The following is a 16738-nucleotide window of genomic DNA, read 5'->3' as shown; positions in this document are numbered from 1 at the left end:
TAAACTCTCAAGTCATTTTCCAGAAAAATTGGAGAATTACATAAACTACGTCGTTTTCTTCCATGCCTAACATTCGCACAAATAGTCAATACAATCTTATACTTACTGAATTGTGTAATTCGGTTTAGGGGTCATCCATTTAGTACGTACGCAAAAATCTGGCAAAGCTTGACCCTCCCCCCCCCCATGCATGCATACTTTTTTACGCAAACCCCCTCCCCCCCCCCCCGTGTACATACGCTTGACGCCCCCCTCCCCATATTCTATTAAACGGCCTATGTTTAATCCACGCAGAAACCATAAAGGATTAATAATATTAATGTGTTTAATAAAACATTGTCCACCGACGTTGAATGTCTGGCATCAAAGAAATACGCGGGGTAACATTAAACATTTTGTCTAGTGTCCGCCAAAATTCAAACGCCAACTGAACAGTCGAACAGGTTACGTATTAGACAAATTATTATCGAGGTTTCACCCCAACCCCGTTTCCTATGCATATGTACATTACCATTATTAAAAAGAACATGTACTGTACATAAAATTTAATAAATCCGTAAGAAACTGCCTAATCCAGTCGTGTTTGTTTGTGTAGCTGTTTCGCACTGTTTTACATGTGTATATTCTTGGCAATGGAAAATTTTGCTTATTTGCAACCTTTTAAATGTTCTGATCGTGTCATTTCAAATTTTATAAAAGAAATTTCCTATTGAAATAATCACAAAACAAATCACTGACGTTTCCGTTAACTTTTCTGTGACCCAGGTTATAAGAGTACACGGCGGAAGAATCGGCTTGTTAGAACCATTAGAGTGTCCTGTGGGGCATGGCTCGGCACAAGCTACTTTAAAAACATCAAAATTAACTTGGTCTATATTAATTAACTTATTAATTATATGAATTCACGTATAGCTCAGTTTTTATGAAACATCAGATAATAAAATAGCATTTATTTGATATATAAAATATAACATTAAGAAATACCCGCGTACATGTGTACAAAGGAGTGTAAAACCAGAAGGGCTCGCATCGTTGCTTACAATTTAAATGTCAGTCATACAGTAGTATAAAATAATAAAAGTATTATTTTTATACTAAATGTATGACTGACTTTTATATTGTAATCAATGATACAAGCCCCTATGCGTACAACGTGTTTACTAATAATTTACCCTTTATAGCGCCTCAGATAAACTCAACAGATGCTGGATGTTGACCTACAGTGTACATGTAGAATAGCACTTTTAAACCGAACAGACAGAAATTTACGCGCGGGCCATGTTCTCTTAGAAAGGGCCACGCTGTTTATGAAGAAAGTTATTTAATATTCTCCTGTAACATGTTTGCTCTTAAAACATTCTGACAGCAAGAGTGTGGACATTATTAAAATATAGAAACCAACACCAACACCTAAAGATGTCCACGTCGGTACTGATGTTAATGTCCAGTACGAAACAGAAGACGTCGACGTGCTGTTAGGGAAAATTCAAGGATTATGAAAGACTGGTTCTTTGCCGAGAAAGAGGTAAGTTACTTTTTCTCATTTCTTTTTACAATTTTCGCATATAGAATGATCAAAGTGGATAGCCTGAATCATCGACATTATAAGCATAAGCATAAATTCGTATGGTCGTTTAAAATTGAGCCAAGGGTTTGTTTCAGATTTTACTTAAAGATAATAATTCAACCTCCTGTTTCTAAAAATGATATCTACACCACACTATCATCGAATATTTAAGCCTTCCACAATTCAACTGTGCAACCATGTCTGGCTCTTACCCCCACCCCCAATAATAATGCGGGCGCCTCAGTGATGAGCACTTGCGTTACCGATTGAAACAATATGTACAAACATAAATGTTCTTCTTATTATTTTATTGCTGATTGGGTGGATCAAGATAAGCATACACGATTGAGAACCAAATGCAGTAGCTTAATTCATGATTTTATTCCTAAAAGACATTTGCCCTGTCTGTCAAATATTTTGATTGTTAAATTTAAAAGAGATTTAATTGGATAAGGATTACAGCTTTTCTTAATGCTTATATACACTTATAGACTAGGATTCTTTTGCCAACCAAATCGTTTTCTCATTTCAATGCATTCTTTCTGTTCTGCATAGATTAAAAAAAAGATCAATTATACTAATTTTTATCTTTTTACAGATTAAATTTCATGAAGGTCACAAAATTTAATGAACACAACAAAGTTAGCAATCATTTGAAAGAAGTGCAAAACATTGACAGCAGCAGGAAGAAGTCAGACAAAACTGCATTGCCATGCTAGAGGAAATTCCAACTCCAATAAAGGGTATGTATAATACGCTTCAAATCTTTTGACATGATAACATATGCATTTCAGACTCTACAATTGGACCCCCAATACATTTTTTTTTTAAATATAAAAATTGGAAACCAGATTTTGAATTTCTTTATATATTGCAAATGTACATATTTTGGAAAAATGTATCCTAAAAGTTTTGGAGAAATCTTTCAGAGGATTGTTCAAGAAGTAGAGATGTCAGTTTTTTTGGAAATTTCTAATGTGTACCCATCATTCCTAACGATTGGTTACCAGAGTATACAATCAAAAGGAAATTGTATTAAATGTGAAGCTGAACTGCTTTGTTGTAGGTTCACATGTTCCAACCCCAAAAAGAGCTGTAAGCATAATTATTACTAATATAAGTGGCAAAAATCATAATCTGAGCACAATGAGTATAAATTACATGCCATTATTACAGAAAACTGTATGAAAAATGTATATGCAGTTATAATTTTTGTCACAAATCAGCTGAACTCGTGTGGATTAGTAGTATGGATGAGAACAGACACAAAAGAAATTGATAAATTATTTGTGCATAACAGTCATTTCGACTAGTGTACATGTCTACAGTAACTTTTGCGAATTGTCATAAAGTCCATAAATGTTGATTGTTGTATTATCCTCAACCTGCCATGATTCATTCCATAACGACGGTCCAGTGCAACATGTTTTTAAGTTTAACAAAATCTCTTTTCTCTAACATTTTTCAGTTACATAACATCCATCAGTTGCATTGATACATCCCGGGTTATTTTTGTTGTTGTTTTTTCTTCTTTTTTTAAAAATGATATCTGGTGCCATTTATTTTCTATTTAAGCTGGACTACTATGTGTGTAGTATCATAATAGAATGAATCTAGGGCAAATGGTTTCACATTCAAGAACCTGTCTGTTTTCTTGGAACTGTTTGATGTAAAATTCATGCAGAAGTTACAAATGCATTAATTATTATTTGAGTTTTTCAAAACTGTTATTAAGTAGCAAACTTTTTTTATCTTTATATTTCAGTCTGTATAGTTGTCCATTTCATTCATTTTTTGTCCTAACATGGTGGTATAAGAAGTGCATGTTACAGTAGCCAAGTTAAACCAGACATTCATATTGTGCTTAATTTTATTTGACCCAGATAATGTCACCAGGATCTGAAAACAAGAGTGTTTGAAGTCATGAGAAAATTGGCACATGAACCATGGACAGGCATGAAGTTAGGATGGTCAGGCTTGAAATATCAGCGTTGATTCTTAAATAGGTCACTTGAGAAAGGATTGTATTATTATACAGACCACGTATGACAAGTAAATTGTAAGCAACCATATGAGCCCCTGTGAACACTTTTTTTTTAACGGGTACCCAATTGTTCGTTTTATAACCCAGATTATTATCTATGGGAGAATACCCGGGTACACATTGGCATCTTTATCCAGAAGTAGTCAAATTTGGAATATGCAACATGGCTTGCAGATATCTCATCAACAGTGCAGTTTATATGTTTGCTACTTAACTATGGTAATTCTATTGGTAGAGCTATTTGACTCATAGTCCAAAGGATGAATTTTCAGACTGGGTTGGCTGCGTAAGTGTGTCCTTGGGAAAACAGTTGGCTTCTATTTTCACAGTGTGATAAAGTGCCATCTAATCCAAACTACAGTTATGTATTTTGCCTTCACCTTGTAAAACGAATCTTTAAAAATCAACCTTACATAATGTCTCAAATGCTGTGATAAGAAGAAAAAAAACTTCTACCAACATTTTCATTTCCATTTCAGGTTTCATTTTTCAACAGTTCAAAACTGAGCCTGCTAACTTAAATTCAGTGGTCAACAGGAAGTGCATTGATTCAAAGAGAACAATCTCCAAGTGAAAATATTGTTGCAGACTGGCAAATAATGAAGTTCAGAAGCAGGAATGTCAATTACACGTTTTGTTTGCTTCGAATTTTCTGGAACAGTGAAGAATGGTCTTCATGTGAAGCAAATTTCCAGCAGTATCTTTCATTATGACCTTAAAGTGTTTAGAATAAATGTGATGTATTAATATAACAGGTACATTCATTCATACATACATACATACATACATACTCTAGTTGTCTTACCTTATTAAAAGATCACTAATTGAACTCGAATTATATGCTTATGATTACTAGATTTGAATATTGATCTTACTCTGTTTAATTCTTGTATTCAATAAAAACTAAATACTATAGTTGTTTTTTGTTGTTTTTGCTCATGTGAGCAATATGCTGCTCACGTGAGCAAAATCTTGCTCACATGAGCGAGGTGTGGCTAACGTGAGCAGATCTTGCTCACGTGAGCGAGGTATGGCTCATGTGAGCGAGGTGTGGCTCACGTGAGCAAGGTGTGGCTCATGTGAGCAAGATATTGCTCTTGTTAACAATTTCTGCACATGTGATTTTCTTATTAGAATCTATTTGCTCACGTGAGTTCTACCTAATTTGCATGTTAAATTGCACATGAGACTAACCTGAGTTAGATCTCACGTGAGAATCTCATGTGCAGAAGGGTAGGCAGTTTTGGTATGGGACAGTGTAGAATGTGGTTTCTTTGAATTATGTCGGAGGGCAGGCCTTTTCACAAGATAATATTAAAAATAAGGATTTACTGTTAATTAGTCATGCTGGCTTTCTTGCTTATTTACTTGAGACTAATCATTAGCTATTGAGCAGTTTGGCAATAGCTGACCAGAATATGCAAAGAAGGCACATCCTGGGGTAAAATAAGGCATGTCACAGGAAGAAACGGCCTGTCCTTGGAGAATTTCACACACATTGGACCCTGAAGATTGGTTAATATTTAGTAAAAATGAGGCTTACAAAATGCCATGAAAAACCTCCCGGTTTTAGATCCCAAACATTCAATCTCCCTACTTGGCTTTAGAAGCTGACAGGTATGAGAATCTCTTTGATTTACCTATAATCTACTGTTCCAATTCCTGATCCTACCAATGCAAATTAGGACAATGGACTCACCCACTACAGCCTTCAAAGACATCTCACTAGCTATTTTCAGTCAATTAAATAATATGTGAAATGGTGGTTTATACCTGACCTCATTGCCTTTATTTGCCACTATTTAAACTGCCCAAGGGATAGTTTTACATCAGCTCCAATCATGAATGTTTACCATTTATACATGCTACTTGTAATGGGCAGATACTAAAAGTTTTTTTTTCATTGTTTTTTATATAATAAGATTACTGAAAATTGTGTTTTCTTGAAACATGACCCTGTCAGCAGGTTTGGAAGTACAAAATCATATTTTCGACAAGACACGCCCTGCTTTACTTTGATTAAAATCAGATCTCAATTTCACGCAGGACACTGGTGATCTGAATTTGATTGGCAAGCATGTCCACATCTTGAAAATACATTTACACATTTTATCAGCATGATCCAAGGTTCCTCAGGCAAATTAATTTTTTTTGTCAACAAGCTTGACAAGCACTTTACTTAGAATACAGGATGGGCCCAATCTAAAATTAGAGGGGTCCCAGGCATGGGGCTATACAATTTTGGGAGTACTGTAATTCACTCTTAATGAGTGAAACTTAAAATTATTTATCTTAATCATCAGCAGAGATGGATAAATTATCTTATGAGCTGGATATCCTATTTTGTACAGCTTCATGAAGTTTAGTTGCTAAATTTTCATAAATGTGAACCTCATGGATGGGAGGGTTTTCCTCCCAAGATGAGGGTGTCTCCATTCCACCTATCTCTCACTGAAATTTCCTGTGTACACAAAATTATTATTGAAAGAATGTTTCCTTCATCTTTTCACATTGCAGTATATTTACAGGAATACTGCCTGTGATCACATGAAGTAGCTGAAGAAGGGCATGATGATTTAGTTAAATGCTAATTTCAAGCAGCATAAAACAATTACCATCCCTTTGATTCTGTCAGCAGGGTTGATTGGCTTTAGTGTTCTAAGTTTGTGGACATGGATTATACCATGTGTAAGCAGAGCTAATTCCAAAAGGATTAAAGAAATTAATTAATTATGGTTAGATCACTAAGGGCTCAATCAGCATAAAATAGAGTGACTTTGGTGTTTCAGGTTTGTTCAGATGTCTAAGTGTGCATTATCTCCCAATACTAAAATGCTAAACTCTAAACAACTGAGATACGACACCAAGTTCAATGATAGATTGGAGCAGGAATTGCAGTGGTAATAATCAAGTTCAAAGGATAAGAGTATGCACCCTGCCCTTCCTATAAAGCTGATTTTAAAATCTGATATGGTGCCAAGAATGACAGTATGCATCACGCAGCATATTAAAAATGACAACATGTATGGCATCATAGAAATCCATATTAGTGGAATCTGAATCGAATGCGGATAAAGACACATGTGCCGCAATGCAACACTGTGTGCCAACTTTACAGCCAACAAAAACCCCTGCATATCATTTTCTCAGATCTGTGAAAATAATGATCACACAACAGTTCTCATACTGACAGGCAAAAACTACTCATATAGTGACCCAAGCTTGTGTCTTCATTGGGACAAGATAGTAAAAAAAAAGTACCACAATGAAAAATTTTCCATTCTCATGGAAAATCCTCCCTCTCTCGAAATCAAAACACCCAACCAAATTTTGCAAATCTCCCATTTGTCGTAAGCTCAATTCTGTTTTGTTACATGTATGAAAGCTTTTAATGATTAGATTAATCAATGAACCTATTCCACTGTTCAACTGCAAAAAGTCCCCAACTTGAAGCACTTGATTATGGTGCTTGATCTACAAGTCAAGCACTCATGTGATCAGAATGAGCTTTGTTATTAATACTCAATATGATCATGGCAAATTGATGCACTTTGATCATTATTAAAGTGGGGGGGATCATTAATTTTAGTGAAGATTCATGCAATTGAGCATCATGGTGACAATATGGAGATGGCAGCCATACTGAAGATCTGAGCTTCACATTTTTATTTATATTCAACTTCACTTTGCGAGAAGTCCTTCAGTGAAACTACTAAATTATACGATAACTTTTCTTAAGAGGAACATACATGTGAATCTCCTGCATCAAAGGGTTTAGCTCCTGAGATGACAGGTGTCTCCTTTCCCTCAATGAAATTTCCCATGTAAGCATGATTATTGTAAAAAGCAAAATAAATTCCATTCAATTTTGCAAATTTCTTCAATGTAGTATATTTGCAGTAAGACTGCCTATGATCACATGACTGCAAACTGACTGAAGCACAGCAAAAACAATTTAGTATATTTGTGGTAAGACTGCCATGATCACATGACTGCAAACTGACTGAAGCACAGCAAAAGCAATGTAGTATATTTGTGGTAAGACTGCCTGTGATTACATGACTGCAAACTGACGGAAGCATGGCAAAAACAATTTAGTTGCTAATATCAAGCAGCACCATACAACTGCCCTTTTGCCAAGTTACAGGGTAAGTTGGCTTTAGTGTTGATTCAAATTCACAAACAATTTATTTACCAAGAATACAAAGTGAAAATTAAAAAATACTTGCAAGGTTACAGAATGGAAACATGTGCAATGACTGACAGAAATACATAACACTACATGTCCCCTCTAAAGAATTTGAGATTTTAAAAAGGTTATTGAGTGGAAATGAAATGTGTGACATGATGGACAGACACAGGTAACACTACATGTTCCCTCCACTGAAGTGGTCATTTTAAAAAAGTTATCAACTAAAACAAGACTACAATAGAGACAGAGTTAATGATTATATTTATGATATCAGCCAAACTTGCACACTAAATCATCTGTCTACTGGTATATAGTTTTGGGCTCTTTTACATACCGTACTGTCAGTTCCAGCCATTCCAATGCCAATGTCATGGGCATTATTAAGGTACTTTCCTGTAATGGTTAGCTTTATTCCACCACTACAAAAGAATATAAGATTTATTTCATGAATTATTTGTCTACCACTAAATTATGTAAGCATAACACCTAAGATTACATCCCTTCTGAGTATGAAATATTCAGTCCTAACACCAGCACTTATAATCAAGTGTGAGATTAAGTTAAAATAAGATAAGGCCAATCAACAAAGTGACCTTGACACTAATCATCCCAAGAAACTATCTGGACACTTTCTCACTGTTATTCATTCAATCAATAAGCTCATTCCTATGAAATGGAAAACATCTTCTGTTTGAATTTCGCAGAATAATAAATAATTAAAATGCCAACTAAATTCCTATAATGTCTTTTCCATTTAATAATTCAAACAATTTATAAAGAATAATTTCTCAAGTTGTTCAAGTTTTTCAAATCACACATTTTCAGAAAATTCAACTGCCTGATTTTATAATGTTGCATATCTGACTCAAGTCATATTTTGGTTTTGTTTGTTGATTTATTGCAAAGCAAACACAAGTAGCCTATTTAATGCTGATGCAATCTGAGTAAGTGATTTGCCCATGGATGCATCATGGTAGCCAACACAGGCTTTTAAGACAGTAGGATTTTAACCTGTACACTTTAGGGTACGAGTCCAACACACTAACCATTGAACCACCACAGCTGCTGCCTCTGTTAGTCAGCTGTTACAACATGCAGGAGGGTATATCTTCAGGGCAACTCAGTTAGTGATAATAAATTATTCTACACTAAGGCCATACAAATGAATATGATATTATAAATACAAAACAAACAAAAATAATTAAAATATAACAAAAATATTAAAGTCTGCTTAAACAAAATTAGCATAAAAACACAAAGCATATATGATGTGTATTAAATGAATAAACTGTAGTGCATGTATTTCAATGTTTACAAAGAAAACTGTCTTTGTGAGAAATTAATCATAAATGTTTGTTTTAAACACACTGTCTGTCTATTTCTGCAATGGTCCTTATAACAGTATTTGTTCCGTATATTATTTAGCAGATGATCACTGTAAAGAGTTGTTTCGTTGGTCAAAAGTCTGTACTTGCCCAATGAATCTTCATGTAATGTAAACTAATGGAAAAGAGCTTTGCTTGCCAAACATGGCTTTTAAAATTTTCCAGTGGGACATGAGTTTGAATAATGGTTTGAAAAATATGTGGAAATGAGAATGGCTTGAATGCAAAGTCGATGGCAATGTACATGTAGTTGGTCAATCTGTAATAAAACTGAATGCCAGGACTAGCATTTTGCAAATTTGGCCACAAAGATTTGAACTACCAACTTTACTATACAGTAGCAGGTCACATGTTATATGAGAAGCTATATAACTCCAAACTGATTAACTTCGGAATTTAAGTACAGACAACGTATAGATCACTGGTGGATAAGTGATGATATTGTTGCCAGATATCCATGTCTAAACCAGGGAAATCAGGGAACCTAGAACTATCTCTTGCAATAAATAATCATCCATTAGAAAATGTCAAACATGAAAAGCTAAGCCTTGTAGGTGTGACCGTAGATAATAATTTATTATGGAATGACCATATTGATAAGCTTTGTAAAATACTGTCCTCCAAAATTGCCCTACTCAGCAGAATCAAGAAATATTTACCTATGGAAACTCAAAATCTATACTACAAGTCATATATTCTTCCAACAATGATTATTCTAATGTATGGGGAAACTGTACTAAATCTGAGCTTGACAGGATTTATAAACTTCAGAAATGAGCAACACGTGTAATTATAGATGCATCTATTGATCATCCCTTAAAAGCATTATGTTGAGAACCCAAACGGTTCACAATATATGACAGGATAGATTTTCACAAGGCAGTTCTTTTATATAAATGTCTACATGGAACTGCACCAGAGTATTTTCAGGACTTATTCAGGCCTTTTTCAACACCAGTTGAAATCAATATCACAAGGAAACCTTCTACCACCAAAACCAAGAACAGAACAATTTAAAAATAGCTTCCAATACTCTGGTACAGTTATGTGGAACAAGCTTCCACTTCATGTAAAATCTGCTGAAAATATTAGAGTATTTAAGAACAGATATCATGAGCATGTATGTGCTTCTAATATATAATGGAATTTTATATTTTAATACTAAACATGTTAAAATAAACAGTAATTATTGCTATCTTCATATAATGTTTATTATTATACTCTCCTCAGAGGGCCTCAAGGGAGAATAGTCCTTGACTAATGAGACACACTCTATAAATAAAGCATTATTATTATTATTATTGTCAAAGATGGTCATCTTTGTGGAGATTTCATGGCCCACAAGAGGAGTAATCTTTCAATGTCATGAGCGATATTATTGTTTCTATATTAGCAAAATATTTTAGTTGTGTTATAAATCTGACTAAGATCAGAATTATTTTACCTTGTTAAACATCTGTCATGGCTGCTTATGAATCGGGGGCTCACTCAAATGATCAAAATAGCATCAGTTTGTAAATTCAAACATTGTTTGCAGTATGATATTCTCATATACTGTGACTGTCATAATTACAGCAGCTGTATAATTGTTGTCCATTTATATTTTAATATTATAGTGTTTAATAAAGTGCTGTATAATTTATATCCACTATTTCATTTGAAACTTATTGAAATGTCTGAAAAATTACTGAAACTTCTGCAAAATACTGTATATAGTAACTCAGAAATTTCAATATTTCAGTATAATTTCACTAGTAATTCAATGAAATTTCAATGCAAATATTGGTCAAAACTTTCGTGAGATGTTACCAAATCTTTAGTAAAATCTCACTAAAATTTAATTGAAAGTTATAGTCAGATCTCAGTAAGATTTCACTTAAAGTTTTGGTCAATATTTTTGTGAACTCTCACCAAAATTTCAGTTAAATTTTAGCGTGATCTTACTAAAACTTTAGTGAAAGTTTAAATCCAAATTTTAATGAAATTGCACCAAAATCTGAGTGAAAGTGAAATCTTGCTAATATTTTGCCCAAAATGTAAGAACCTTACTTGACTTGGCACTGTATACCCTAGTCAAAATGTGACCGAAATTTCATTAAATTTCACTTAAATTTCAGTCACATTGTCACTAGGGTATACAGTGCCAAGTCAAGTAAGGCTGTTATAAAATATAAAAATGATCTTGATAACAAAAATGTATGAAAATAAAAATACACTAGTCCTTCTACAGTACAGCTTGCATGTATTATTTTAACCCTACGCATTGTGTGGGCGACTTAATTCCTCCAATTCGCTCCGTGATAACACTTTGTGACATAGTGATGAAATACTGCAAATAACCACAGCACCTCAGCTGGCACGGGTAATGTCATCTCCATCATGGATCAGCTGATCGGCATTATTTAGTCACATTTTAACAGCCAGTCAGTGAAGACATCCCATGGAAAACCCAAATATGCAATGAGTGATTGACAATCAAATACAATTTCAGCAGTCAGTGATCTCAATTTCAATCATATATATGGACAACAGAAATTAATTTTAGAAGTCTTGTAAATTTCATTCCTTTAGAAAACTTATGTGTTGACTTGATGAGAGGCCCACCTTGTTAAGCTTCTCTTGAACAGCGTAAATTTATCCTACTTTTTAACTAAAACAAAGAATGGCATAATGTCCTTTTTCATACCACAAATCAGAATAAGACAATAGTCTTCAAGCATTTACCCACCCCCCCCATTAAATGGTGTCTCCCTAAAAAGGAATTGGCTTCGGTGGATGTTCAGCAGAAATCAAGGCAGTTACCATTGTAAACACTTATAAAATTTCAGCATAAGATGACAATTTCAGGTTGGGAAAGGTGCATTTCTATCGCAAGAATGACTTGGCATGTTTCTCTTAATACTTGTACTTCAAATTATGGTCCCGTCATTAAGAACAAAAGTTTTACCGATTGACATTTGAATAGTCAATCAATATGACCACCCACGGAAACACCCAGACATCAATTTACAATCAGATACCATTTCAAGAATTAAGTAATCTTAATTTCTACAAAACATATTGGGACAATAAAAAAAATTAAGTAAAATAGTCTTTATATTCTATGTATTTAGAGAAGGGTGATCAACTTCTTTTGCAGTATGTTTACATTTCTACTTTATTTAAAGAAATCTGAACTTATGCACTGACTTGATGTGAGGCATACTGTATTGATCTTCTCTTGGACAGTGTTAATTTATTTTGCTGTTTAAACAGGAAAAGTAATTCCCTTGGTTTAGACAAGTAACTTCCAGTTGACAGTCACTTTTTAAAAAAAATAAAACAAACCACTAACAAAAGGAAGTGCAAATTCTGACTTTACGAATCACTTAATGACCCAGTTACGAGGCTGAATATACATACTTCTTCAATTTTAACTACAGGTGTACTGCAATTCCATTTAATTTAATGGGCTAGATAGTTCTTTCTGACCGGGATATTATTTTATTCGTCACACGATATATTTATTTCAGATAAGAAAAGGAATGGCATGGTGTCCTTGTTATAATACAAATCTCATTTTTAATTAACCCTTCTATAATCCTGTAATTATAAGTCAGAAGAAATAGAACAATATATTACTGAGAACTCATCAGGGCCAGATCAGTCTCCCCCTTCTAAAAATATTGAATACACACACACAAATATACAGTCACCTGAAATTTGACATTTTATTTTTGCACACATTTATAGGGCATTATGCATACTTTGAATAAACAGATACATGCTTTTGCTCTTGTGTCTTTTTGAGGCAAGTTGCAGCCCTTTTGAAGTTTTGGAACACAGACACATACACACACACCTGTGCCCAACACCTGACCAGATCCGGCCCATGTTCATACATGGAGTAACTATCGGAACTTGTGCAATTTTACTTCACAGTCAAGTATAAATGCAAATTTTGTTGTAAAATGTCTGACGTCTGTCATTCATTATCATACTTTTCACTGCAGGGAGTGCAGTATTATTGAATTCCATATGATACTTAACAAAGTATATTGTGCACAATGCCACAGAAATAAGGAAATGGATGCAAATGTACATTCTGATAACACAGTATTGACAATTTTTTTACAAATAAGATTCATTGCACTAAAAGTAATCTAAACAGATCTATTAGCATTTTGTTTTAAGTAGAGGATTCCATACAATGCAGTAGAAAGCACCAAACCAATCTGAGATAAATGATAAATTTTTTATATTTTTCCTTAAAAGAATGAACAAATAGTAGGAAATATATTGATACAACCAAGCAGAATGCCTTAAATTTGTTGAACATATAAGATTTTAAAGTTTTAAACAATATTTTTTTAAATTCAACAATAATTGATTAATTAGGATTAATTACCAAACTTCCGCTGTTAATAATGGACCATAATTTGAGGTGTAAAGTGCAACATACCAAGTCAGATGGCTTTATGTTAGAAACATTGTCCTCTGATGCTAAAAAAAGTGTGTACAATGCTCACTGTCATTATTTCTGCAGAACATCTCCTTGAGTCTATATTCTTTTATTAGGAAGAGACCATTTAAGTTTCGAAAGGTTTACATTATTTGAAACAAATTTACCTCATGATGAAAAAAAGAAAAAGAAAAATACCCCAATCAGAAAGAACAGTAAATTGAATGACCAGTCCCATACAGCATAAATGCAATCAGAACTGAACTAAAGTTTGTAGCTGTGTACATCTATATTCAGCCTTGTGACTGGGTTATTACTTTTCAAGGACAAAACGTGGTTTGCAATTAAGTGTAAATTCCGTGTTTTCTGTTTTGTTGTTGTTTTTCTTAAACAGAATCAACAGTCATGGGGAATTTAAATGTACATATCTCCAAGGATTACTTTTCATGTTTAAACAGGAAAACTTTGCACTCTTCAAGAGAAAACCAACACAGTCTTGTCAAAGTCTATGCATAAATTTGTTCAGATTTCTTTGAATAAAGTAAAAGCGTAAACTTACAGAAAAAGGTGTCATTCAGCCTTTTGTAAATGAAAAAGTACAGTAGTAATAGTACAGTTTTCGATGCAAATGTGACTATGTAAATATTATCTAAAATTTGATTTGTCATTATATCTATTATATAACCTTCAAATAAACTACGAAATATGAATAATCATCTGATAATGATGAAGGTAAAATGGAATCTCTCTATCTTCATAAACCTCTAAAAAGCATGCTTGCAGGGGTCATACAGTAAAGTAAGCCCATTAGATAGAGACCACGTCCACTCTGCAGTGGTCATTCATTTAAGACTTGGTGAGAAAGTATGGTGTGTAGAGCATTTCTCCACAAGCCACCGCATCAGGATGTGCAGAGAGATGGCAGATGGTATTTTTTCTTAATCATCTCCACTCTCTCTCCACCCCCACCACAATGCATGGAGTTCCAGAAAAGAAAAAAAAACATGAGCTGCACTGTACATGGGGAGAAAACCACCAACTTCATTAAGAAAGAAGAAAGGTGAGGAAACAGTTACATGCTTCATTTTCTAGGCAACAGCCTGGATATAATTAAATACAGCTGCAAAATATTAAAATCATTTAATTGCATTTAAAGAAGCAAACACATTTAGGGTGGATATTAGTTATCAACCAAACTATCCACAAGAAGTAAATGCATAAATTCCATTTGAGATATATTTATTTGATGATTTTACTTTTCCAGACTTACAACTTACCTTGCCATACTTTTGTTGGGTTGGATTTTATCTATTACAGGATTTGCCAAATATGTGAAGCTTTTGGGAACAGTTTTGTATGTCTGATTATCAAATATCAAAATGATGCTTGTTGTTGCATTCTCCATTAGTGGTGTTCTGCATATAATTTTGCCTTCAATTCCAGCCCTGCCAGAAAAAAATAGAATCTTCAATGAAATTTAAAGATTACATATTACTAACATATGTAACCTAGTTGACACTGACAAGGGAGTGGGGGGAAGGGGGAATTGTGAAGATGGACATGATAGGAAGAAGACAATAGTTTTAAAAAGAATTAGTAATACATATTTTTCAAATCTGACATGAAGCATGCTGAAATTCAGTTGGGGGTTTCTTGGGGGAGGGGAGGTAAAACTAATTTAAATTATGTAACAATTATCTGCTACTACTGCATTGCTTTCATTACCAGGACTTCACTCTCTGGAGGGTCAGAATTAAATAGAATTTGATTCAGTCCAACTCCTTCATCATTACAAACACAGGGGTATCTTCTTCTTTTGACTTGGACCTAGAGTACAGGACATCAGAGAAGGATGTTCAATGGGAATCTTTGCGATAGCAGCAGGCAAGTATTTCACAATTAAAACTAGTTTAACCCACAATCACCCCTAGGACTATGTGTTAACAGCATTAATACATTACTTGCACTGCTGTATTAATGAATTTACAAGTTAGGACAGAGGTTGATAGCCTCAACAAATCTTGCAGAGAAAACATATACACTTACCCATGTGGTAGGAGTGCTCACTAATGTAGACTGGTTGAAGACTGGACCTCCCCGACCACAAATCTGATGTGTCACTGTACAGAAAGAATTAAGGATATGAAATGGGACTCTGGTCAGAAGCCAATCCCAATTTAGACACATAGGCAGGTGTTGATGAAAGTCAGCTATTAGGAGGATCAGAGCTGATAGAAGGTGCTTATGTGGTCACCAGATTGCTAGAAGCAGAAACTGGACAGACACAAGTGAAGCCTCCCTAATCTCTGCAGCCAAGTTCAGAGTTCCCAGGAAAGAGAGGTAATGGCAAGCCGACAATGAAGTCTTGGCCAGAAGACCTATTATGAAGGCCAGCATATGGTCAATCCTATCTAGAGAAACATGAACTTTCCCTAGGCTGGTGAAAAAGTCCTGAGATGGGATCAAATTGGACTTTACCAGGTTTATGATAAGACAAAGATGAGTCTTTGTCAACCAAGAGAGGGACAGATCCTTCTGAAGAGAAGTTTCTGAGGAGGCTGTGCATCAACTAGCCATTCAATAATTAAAGACAGAGATCCTTATAGATCTCATGTGGTTTGCTACTACCCCCATGAACCTCTTGGCAAAGACAAAACTGAATTATTTTTGGTGTGGTGGGAAGACTGGGATGTAAAGGAATGCATCCTGAAGATCAGTTGAGACCATCCAGTCACACAGCCTTATGGTGTTCCTGACCATGGTGGTAGTCTCCATTGTGAGGAAGAGGAAAGCACTGCAAGAGAGGGTGCTACCTAAGGCTGATCATCTCCCTCCTATGTGAAGGGGGATGAGTCCAAAAAGACTTTTTCCCTTGGCCTCAAAGCCTTGCCTAGCTTAGGATGGGCAGGAATGAGCATTGAACTCAGGCTGCTTGTGAGACTGTTGAGGCCATGCCTCCTTGAAGAACTTGGAATAAGGTCCCACAGGGAGGTCAGGGTGAGGTCACACTTCCAAGCCAGTTTCAACATCTCCAAGACAGCATCCCTGTCAAAGGTGAAGAAGCTCTGCCAAGTGAATTATTAACATGTTGAGCGAATGACCAAATATC

At 34.7% G+C, this 16738-nt stretch overlaps 1 protein-coding gene and 1 long non-coding RNA gene across 2 annotated transcripts in view; one reads left to right on the top strand and one right to left on the bottom strand.

Moving 5' to 3' along the window:
• LOC149788908 (hepatocyte growth factor receptor-like) overlaps positions 1-16738 on the bottom strand; it is a 163983-nt gene that overhangs the window by 59617 nt on the left and 87628 nt on the right. The window contains exons 9-10 of the mRNA XM_089975039.1: positions 14907-15074; positions 8138-8222 (exon numbers count right to left, since the gene is read on the bottom strand). Coding sequence (XP_089831165.1) covers positions 8138-8222; positions 14907-15074 — 253 coding nt within the window. The remainder of the gene's footprint in view (positions 1-8137; positions 8223-14906; positions 15075-16738) is intronic.
• Positions 272-4524, top strand: LOC149788909 (uncharacterized). Its single transcript, XR_016424275.1, has 3 exons — positions 272-1525; positions 2166-2310; positions 4091-4524. It is a non-coding gene; the product is annotated as an uncharacterized LOC149788909 (long non-coding RNA).

The sequence above is a fragment of the Sinohyriopsis cumingii genome, chromosome 11, assembly GCF_028554795.1.
Source record: "Sinohyriopsis cumingii isolate HCF-2022 chromosome 11, ASM2855479v2, whole genome shotgun sequence".
Classification (NCBI taxonomy): domain Eukaryota; kingdom Metazoa; phylum Mollusca; class Bivalvia; order Unionida; family Unionidae; genus Sinohyriopsis; species Sinohyriopsis cumingii.
Note: the sequence above shows the minus strand (reverse complement) of the source record. Positions and strands in the feature narration are given on the sequence as shown.